Here is a 9,862-nt window from a genome sequence, read left to right as displayed (position 1 = left end):
TTTACCGAGAACTGTTAACAAACACAGTCGTCATTTTCAATTAATTCTCTCTCTTTCTGTGATGACGTCACTATGTGTATAGATATCAGTAAAATATTCTTAAAGAGACATACTTATGGAATAATATTATAGACTTATGTCATTACATATGACGTTAATTTATATTGCATTTCTAAAACATTTTTAGCCACCTTACCATCTAGAGATACAATACGGTGCTAATTTGAAATGCTGCTTAACTTGGAAGGGTGACACTACGAATAACGTTGAAGAAATTGAAATTAATGGAATATTTGGCCTCAAATTGGGCTTAAAAGACGGAGACTCTGTAATCTTTTTTCACTATTTTTTAAAATTTTCTAATAGCCATAGTCGATATGACACCAAAAAATATTTATTCCCTACTTTCATATTTGGCGGGAAAACGAAACTTCGCCATTTTCTATTTATTTCAAACAAAATAATCTGAATCTGGCAGCCCTGGAATATTTTTAGCCCGCTGAGAAACATTTGCCTGGCAGCTCTGTTTCTCGACACCAAAATAGACTCCGACAGACTTGGAAATAGCAATAATGTATTGAAGTTACTAAGAATATTTCAGCATAGAATTAACCCCTGGTACCATCCTCAGTTCCTCACAGCTTTTGTGGAGAAAGTTCGTCTGCATTTAAGGCGCATTCAAGGTCATACCATATAGCAAACTTGAATGGGAAAGCAGACGAATTTAAGCTACAAAGGCTGTGAGAATGGGAATCAGAATCCTGTAGTCCAATATTCTTAGTAACTTCAATACTATCTTGGAAATAGTGATATTTTTAAAGGGGGACCTTCGGGCTCCCGACCCCCTCTAAGTTTATTTTTATTGAGGGCCAGTGGCCCAGGGGAGATGAAATGGGGGAAAACATTTTAAAATAGGGAGAGAAAATACAAGAAGAAGAATTGGTTACGTTATTTACGTAAACATTTATTGACTTAAAACGTTAACTTTAACGATAGATTTCGCTCTCGACTAGGGTAGGAAAACAGCGTTTTAGCAAGGGTGTAAAAAAATATTTTTCAGAAATTTACGTTAAATTTTTAATAATATTTTTATTTAATTTGGGGGCCCAGGTGGCCCGCAACCCCAGTTCGAATGATTTATTTTAAGGGCCCCCGAGTTTTTTTAAGAGCCATTGGCAACAGGAGTCTGGTCCCCGACGCCGATCGTTTTTTGCGCCGCCGCCGGTTTATGATATTTTTTAACAGGGCTACCAGATTTTTCTGATTTTCCTTTGATATGAGTCTCTTTGCAGCTTTAACAAAAATCTAGTTCTTTCTTTATCACATTTCAATTATTACTTTGGTAGTGCAAATAAAAGACAGTTTATTTTCTACGAAAATTCATATAAACGCCGACGCCGCCATTATATTTTGATTCTACGCCTCCGGTGACAAAAAAGTCTGCGCACGCTGATCGCACCGCCGCCGCCGATGTAAAATCACCGGTCACATTTTCGCGGCGACGGCGTCTACACCGAAAACGGTGGAAGTAAATTTTCCTAAACTAGTAGCCGTTCGACAGTTATTTTGAATTATCGACCATGACTATAGATGCCGCTTTTTTCGTTATATCATTGCATGCATTTTCTTAAGGTTTGCGTCAGAAGTACGGCCAACCATGCTGTTCCATTTTGCGAAAAAGCCATTTTGGAACCAGCTTCCGCCGACGATTGGGAAATCACGGTAAGTGTGCCGTGCTTTTATTAGCGTTTCTACCTTTATAATTACATTGTAACGTAAGTATGATACTTTTAACAAGAGCTTTGTATGTTATTTTCAATGAGAAAATATACATACTGTGTTGTCAAAAACATATTCGGTTGCCATGGCGGAACTAATGTCCATTGCAACTTTTCCCTTGGTGAAATTTCGTGTTACCATAAGGTCTACATACCCACCTAGTTTCAACAAAATCGGTGATTATCACCTTGGGTAGTCTCCTCGTCAGTTAAAAATTTTGAGAACGATCTGTACTTATGGTAACACAGAGAAGGTACTTTTCTAATTCGGGTGCTATGACGTCAAATGACGCAACCATTAAATTATCGGTGCTACCACAACTGCCGATACAACCGATTGGTCTATGGTTTATCTTTAAACTCTGGAAACTGAGAGTTTTCTATTCAAAGTTCTGGCAGTGCGGTTGCGAGGGGGGGGGGGGGCACGAGAGTCCTGTATGATTTTATTGAAGCACTTATTTTTCTTATATAAATGCAGGAACTCAACGCGTCACACATAGAACAAGTTCTAATGAACCAAATTATGGTGATCTGGAGCAACTTAAGTTTCCCCGTTTGGGTGAATAAATCCACTTGTATAGTCGTTCACGTGCGTACAACGGAACCTAAGACAACGCCTCTGGTGTTAAAATCGGGAACCGAACTCCATATATCGCCATTCATTGAAAATCAAAGTCAGCCTAACGACACGAAGGAACAGTCTAACCAAACTGAAACCGACAGCGCCGGCTCCCCCAATAATTCGAACTTCTTCACCAACATATTTAACAGCATCGTAAAAAGCGTCAGTTCCGACAACAGCGACATCGTGGACTTCGAAACGAAAACTAATCGAAGCCCCACGAAACAGCAACCAAAAGTAACGATTCCGAAAACGGAGGTGATTTTACGCGTGGCGCCCCTAACGGACGTTTTCGACAACTATCCTGGTGTATCTTCCGTAATTTATGTCAATGACGTCGACCTACCGACGTCGCTACGTCACAGTGGATCAAACAACTTCTTGGCGTCGATTCGAAAAGCGTTGTCTCCGTACGAGAAATTTGAAAGTAACGGCAAAAAGCCGACTACGTTGCCATCTGGGGGCAAAATGGGAGAGTCGAACGCGGGAAATTCGAATCGCGAAAACGAGGAACAAGCGTGGTCCTTCGAAACGGCCGTTGTCAGAGTAGTGATTTTGAAAAGGACGATTCTAAATAAAGAACTGGCCAATTTAAATGTCGGTTACGTCGCAATTAACGATGACCTAAGACGTCAACTTGGTCTGGAAGTGACCTCTAGCGTCGTGGTCAGAAGTTTAGATTACGGACATTCTTGTTTGACCCTTCTAAATTTGCACCCTCTAATTTCTATGGTAAGTTTGTCATATTTTTTTCCTTGGACTTAAAGGGGAACGGCCAAGCTTTTCCAAATGTGATTAACAAGACGTTCAATATACTAACACGTACCTTTTTTTTTGTCTTGAAAAAATAGCTTTTGGCCCAAAAAGTTTAAACGAAAAATTACGCCAGGTTTGAATTTTCGCCGCCATCTTAGGGGTTGCCGCCAGCGCCCCTAACCCCGTATGAGCGATTTGCCAACTATCCTAACTTTTAAAATCGCGCAATTTAGGCTTAAGTCTCTTCTGGAACGCGCCGCACGTACAAAACAATTTTGTTGCGTGACTTGCGTCTTCAGCAGCGCGCGCTTTTACGTTGTTTTTCCGTCTCACCGACCTCTCACCAGGTGTCGCGGCGGACGCGCGCTTTTCGATTTCAGGAAAAATTCTTTATTTAATTAAAATTTAACCACTCAATATTTTTTGATGCGGTTTTCGCCATAAATTTTTGTTTTTAATGGGCTATAGGGCTATCTAACTGGTTAAGGCTGGATCGTTCCCTTTTAAAAAAATAGGCCAAAGTAATAGATACTTCATAACCTCTGTTTCTGTTTACCAAATATAGTCATCGTGGCATGAAAGTGAAGTGATATTTGGTTTTAAATCGTGGTTGATGGAAAATACTAAAGAAAATACTGTAGTTATTTCCAGAGGCACTATTATTCGACTTACTAATGAGAAAGGTAAGTAAAAAAATCGCGCTGTTAGCAAGGTCTTTTTATGAAATGGTCAGTGTAATCCCTGATCAATTCCATTTAACCACGGACTTTATTATCAAACGGACCGAATTTTTAGCCTGATAACCCGTCCCTTTAGGAATAATGAAAAAGTCCGTGATTGTTTTTTTCTGGACGGGACATGTGGTCAGAAAAAGTATATACCTGTGCTCCAAGCCTACTACCCTGGTGGTCTCATCAGAATGCCCTACGCCAGTGACCACATGGGCAGTAACACCTTACTACTTGTGCCGGAATAAATTGAAGAAGTGAAAGATGAACTTGGGAGAGCTATTAGGTTAGGGTACCGGCTGTAAAAGTACCTAAAGGATAACTGGTGCGGGACTACGGTGGCCTTTAATATCGCGAAATTAGTGGAAACTGATTTGAAAACGAAACCACTTTAAATTGAATTTGAGGATTATGGAAATTGAATATAGTACAATCGCGACAGCCACAATTTTTGGAGATGGCTGGTCAAGATGTTGTAGGTGAAAATCAGGGAAAACAGAGATTTTGAATCTCAAAATTTTGTGGCAACCGTGTCGGAGGTGGAGGTAGGACCATTAGATCACGGCTAACATATCCCAGTGCGCCACCGCCCTTATGAATTACAAGAGCCGGACCGCGACTTCCCGGTAAAGTCACCAGTTATTGCACACCGTGACCCGTTAAGGAACATGGTTCTAGAGGGGTAAGGAAGTATACAAAGGGGTAATATCGTTGTGTCTGGTCGCGACATCTAACGACCGCTGGTGGAACTATTACGTATTGCAAAGCGCCAAAGGTTATAGCAGGGTTATTCAACTTTAGCAGGTTGGATTTCGAAAGCATTCGAATGACGACCATAAGTCAGAGCTGCTTTCCCCAAATGTATTCACTTTTATCGTTATTGCTCAGGAGCACCATCTAGGTTATTTACATTGAATAAGAAAAATTTAATTTTAAATAAATAATTACTGAAAGTATTTATTAATTTCCTAAATTATGAAAGTAAATAAAGTTTATTTAATTACTTTCATAATTAATCTACCCCACTATTAATTTTTTTAACGTTTTGTAATAGAGGGAGCTGGTAACAAATCAACATAAAATCTATCCCCTTCACCGAGGTGGGGCGGGGGTGGGGAATTTCTGAGCTAATTTGAGACACCCGTTTCTATTATCTGACCTACTATAGTTGACTAACCCTGACAATACAAAAACTGGATAAAGGCTCTTCATTACAATGCGCCATCTATTGACTGTTAACTTTTTATCGTGTTATATTATTAATGTTTAAAAATTAGGATATTGTTAGAAATAATTAAGAAGGGAAAGTAATTATATTGATACCTTTATTCAATTTTTTTTCGTAATTTCTTATATGTAGTTTGGTTAACAGTGTATCAGAATTTATAGCCCGGTGTACCTAGTAACAGAGACCATACCCAACAATATAGATGGCGCAAAACAGCAGAGGGAATTTATTTTCCTGGCCTTAAACTGACAAACGAGTTGCACAAAAAATCCAAGAATTCGCTGACCTCTCCACCATAAAAAGATCTTGCTTTCAGTACAAATTATGCAAAAATAATTTAATGACTTTATTATATAGGAAAACAAATTGATTTAATTTTAATGCCCACAAACGGCGAAATCAACTCAAACAAAAATCAAGAAGCGTATTACTATTTGTCTCAAAACACAATCGGGGCTATTAACATTAAAATCGGGGACAAAATATCCCCTATTTACAAAGCGTGGGACGTCCGTCTACCTTTCAGAACATTAACAGATTTGGACGTACAACCTTATGGAAGGAAACTAATCACTTTGGGGTAATTCAGATCAAGAATGTATTTATTTTTTAGCGTTACTACCAATCCTTCTAATGTTCTAACAGTTAGCCAGGGTTGTTCAAAATACATTTGGAGTTTAAAAAATATATTTCTCAGTTTCTAGGAAACTATTTTGCATTTTACATTATGAGTTTCTAGGAAACTATTTTGCATTTTACATTATGAGTTTCTAGGAAACTATTTTGCATTTTACATTATGAGTTTCTAGGAAACTATTTTGCATTTTACATTATGAGTTTCTAGGAAACTATTTTGCATTTTACATTATGAGTTTCTAGGAAACTATGTAGCATTTTGTGGGTTTGATATGTGGAAAAACATTTTCAAAATGCTTTTTCAAAATGTTTCTACTCTGGTACCATCATGTAGAGAAAGTTCGTCTGCTATTTACTCCCAAGTAATCATAGATGGCGATACTGAGTTACTCACTTACTCAGAAGCAGACGAACATTCGTACAGTGCCACCGTTTTATTCATTTAGTTGGGAATATTAATCTAGAGATGCAATCAAATCTGCTCCCCGCGAAACAAGTTTTTGAAAATTACGAATGTGCCGTCTCCTTTAAAATGACGAGGAAACGTTATGATATGACCCGTGGCGCCATCCATTATTTAAAAAAAAATCTTTTTGCCGGAAAACGCGTCTTATTTGAACGAACCATTGAGAGATAGACGGCGCCACGGGTAGAATGATAAAGTTTTCTCGTCATTTGGGAGCAGACGGCAGTATTCTTTTTTTTTAAAAACTTGTTTTGCGAAATACTGAAATCCGACATTTTGATTGGACCTCTAGATTAATATTCCCAACTCAATGGCTTTATTTCCCACGCTGGCTGCGAGGATGGTTTGAAATCTCTACGTAATTATTATTCATTACTAATAATCTTGTAACTAAACGGGTTACCATGCCAACGAACACAGATCACACCTACGAGCAAGCTAAGAATAAATAAATACATTCTTATTAATATGTCGTTTAATTAATCACCATCAAATATTGAAATAAATTCTCTCGACAGTGGAGTGGGCCCATTATCGGAGGACATTTTGGAATATGTCAGTTTCAGTTTAGGCCTGTCGCAAATTGGCAATCAAATTTGCGACTATCCCCTGTTCAACGCGGCTTTGATATGCGGTCCCAAAGGCGTGGGCAAAACTACGTTGTCCAAAGCAATTTGCAGGGAACTGATGGATACCAAACATCGAGTTTATTCCCAAATCTTGGACTGCAAACAGCTAAGGGGTGAGTTTTATTTTCAAAAAGTATTTTGATTGAGCAAAAATACACGCAAAACCTGTAGTTCAACAAGATAGTAGTATGTAAATGCCTTTTCATCGTTGTGTCGCCCAGGATGCGTGTCATTAAAGGGGAACGGCCAAGCTTTTCCAAATATGGCCTTATTTCCGTATCAAAAGATTAACAAGACGTTCAATATACTAACACGTACCTTTTTTTTGTCTTGAAAAAATAGCTTTTGGCCCAAAAAGTTGAAACGAAAAATAACGCCAGGTGTTTGGGTTGGAATTTTCGCCGCCAGCGCCCTAACCCCGTATGAGCGATTTGGGAACTATCCTAACTTTTAAAATCGCGCAATTTAGGCTTAGGTCTCTTATAACTGGAACGCGCCGCGCGTGCAAAACAAATTTTTTGCGTCTTCAGCAGCGCGCGCTTTTACGTTGTTTTTCTGCCTCACCGACTTCTCACAAGGTGTCGCGGCGGACGCGCGCTTTTCGATTTCCCGAATTTTTTTTATTTTATTAAAAATTAACCACTCAATATTTTTGATGCGGTTTTCGCCATAAATTTTAGTTTTTAATGGGCTATATGGCTATCTAACTGGTTAAAGCTTGACCGTTCCCCTTTAATAAAATAAATTAGGAATAAATATTAATTTTTCCCGTACATATTGCGTCGTTGGTTCTGTTCTACTGCGAATTATATACTGATTAAATTCCCAACGAAATCCAGATGAGTTATTCTTTCGACAGTGTTCTATCATTAAGAATGTTAAAAACGAAATTCTACGCCCATATAATTAATTTGAAAAGTCAAACGCACCGAAAGGACCTTTAGAAATATTTAAATATAAGCAACGTATATAGTTGGAATAATTTTGGGCCCTGTTCCACTGCCCCCCTCCTATCGCCTTTGATACTACGTCATCTAAATTGAAGGCAGTTTTTCGCCGATGGGCCACCTAAAATATTTCTGAAGCCCTTCTAAAATTAACAAAAAACCTCCAAATAGCCTTGGCAAAAAATGGTTCCAAATAAATTTTAATTAAAATGTTTCTAGTTCTTATAAATATGTTTCATTATATGCCTTTAATTATCGGCTCTCTGGATACTGGGATGCCCTAGCTTATGGCTTAAGCGCCCACAAAACTTGAAACCCTGACGACGCCACTGTAAATTTAATTTATAAATCTAGTCTTTACCATAGCTAGTTTATTACCTACCGCTCATTGACGAAACTAAACGAATGGGGTAGCCAATGAAAATTAAGATAAAATTATCAATCTCAAAAAGAAACAAATCTGGCCTACTTTTTTACCTGTAAGTTTGTAACCTTAAAATTTTAAGCACGAACAAGATTGATTAAATCGCGATTAAAATGAGTAAATCGTGATTAAAATTATGAAATCATTATTAAAATTATGAAATCGTGTTAAAAATGATTAAATCGTAATTAAAATGAGTAAATTGTGATAAAAATTATTAAATCGTAATTAAAATGAGTAAATTGTGATAAAAATTATTAAATCGTAATTAAAATGAGTAAATTGTGATAAAAATGATTAAATCGTAATTAAAATGAGTAAATTGTGATAAAAATGATTAAATCGTAATTAAAAATAGTAAATTGTGATAAAAATGATTAAATCGTAATTAAAATGAGTACATTGTGATAAGAATGATTAAATCTTAATTAAAAATAGTAAATTGTGATAAAAATGATTAAATCGTAATTAAAATTAGTAAATCGTAATTAAAATTAGTAAATCGTAATTAAAATTATATTGCGATTAAAATTATATTGTGATTAAAATAATGAAGACGTAAATAAAATTAAATTGTGATTAAAATAATGAAGACGTAATTAAAATTATATTGTGATTAAAATAATGAAGACGTAATTAAAATTATATTGTGATTAAAATAATGAAGACGTAATTAAAATTAAATTGTGATTAAAATAATGAAGCCGTAATTAAAATTAAATTGTGATTAAAATAATGAAGCCGTAATTAAAATTAAATTGTGATTAAAATAATGAAGCCGTTATTAAAATTAAATTGTGATTATAATAATGAAGCCGTAATTAAAATTAAATTGTGATTAAAATAATGAAGCCGTAATTAAAATTAAATTGTGATTAAAATAATGAAGCCGTAATTAAAATTAAATTGTGATTAAAATGATGAAGCCGTAATTAAAATTAAATTGTGATTAAAATGATGAAGCCGTAATTAATATGATTAAATCGTAACTAAAATGATAAATCCGTGATTAAAATGATAAATCCGTGATTAAAATGATAAATCCGTGATTAAAATGATAAATCCGTGATTAAAATTATAAAGCCGCGATTAAAATGATAAAGCCGCGATTAAAATGATAAAGCCGCGATTAAAATGATAAAGCCGCGATTAAAATGATAAAGCCGCGATTAAAATGATAAAGCCGCGATTAAAATGATTAAATCTTAATTAAAATGATTAAATCTTGATTAAAATGATTAAATCTTGTTTAAAATGATTAAATCTTGATTAAAATGATTAAATCTTGATTAAAATGATTAAATATTGTTTAAAATGATTAAATCTTGATTAAAATGATTAAATCTTAATTAAAATTATGAAATCACAATTAAAATTTTAATAATTTAATCATGATATTTAGGACATCCTAAAGTATAATGACCTGCCTCTTAATTCTAATCGTTGTCGCGTCGGCATTCGCTTGTTTTTTCCAAACTCCTATCTTGATGAACTCCGGATCAGTGTCCTAGTTTTGGTCAAGCGAAGAAAGTGCGTGTGGCTAAGCAAATGTAACAAATCACGGAGCAGTATGCATCTGTATAACATTTATATAGAAAACAATGTTATGGAAAATTATCGAGGCCTTTATTCTGGAATATTTTCCGTA

At 35.7% G+C, this 9,862-nt stretch overlaps 1 protein-coding gene across 3 annotated transcripts in view; it reads left to right on the top strand.

The window, feature by feature from the left end:
- The window catches only part of Pex1 (peroxisomal biogenesis factor 1), a 42,202-nt gene that overhangs the window by 821 nt on the left and 31,519 nt on the right, over positions 1-9,862 (top strand). For all 3 annotated transcript variants that reach the window (XM_090168950.1, XM_090168952.1, XM_090168951.1), the window contains 6 exons: positions 188-328; positions 1,633-1,722; positions 2,257-3,132; positions 3,722-3,839; positions 5,470-5,692; positions 6,733-6,956. In XM_090168950.1, the coding sequence (XP_090025076.1) occupies positions 188-328; positions 1,633-1,722; positions 2,257-3,132; positions 3,722-3,839; positions 5,470-5,692; positions 6,733-6,956 (1,672 nt within the window). The remainder of the gene's footprint in view (positions 1-187; positions 329-1,632; positions 1,723-2,256; positions 3,133-3,721; positions 3,840-5,469; positions 5,693-6,732; positions 6,957-9,862) is intronic.

The sequence above is a fragment of the Leiobunum rupestre genome, chromosome 3 (genome assembly GCF_980474605.1).
Source record: "Leiobunum rupestre chromosome 3, qqLeiRupe1.1.hap1, whole genome shotgun sequence".
Lineage (NCBI taxonomy): Eukaryota > Metazoa > Arthropoda > Arachnida > Opiliones > Sclerosomatidae > Leiobunum > Leiobunum rupestre.
The sequence above is the reverse complement of the archived record's forward strand: the minus strand, read 5'-3'. Positions and strand labels throughout refer to the sequence as shown.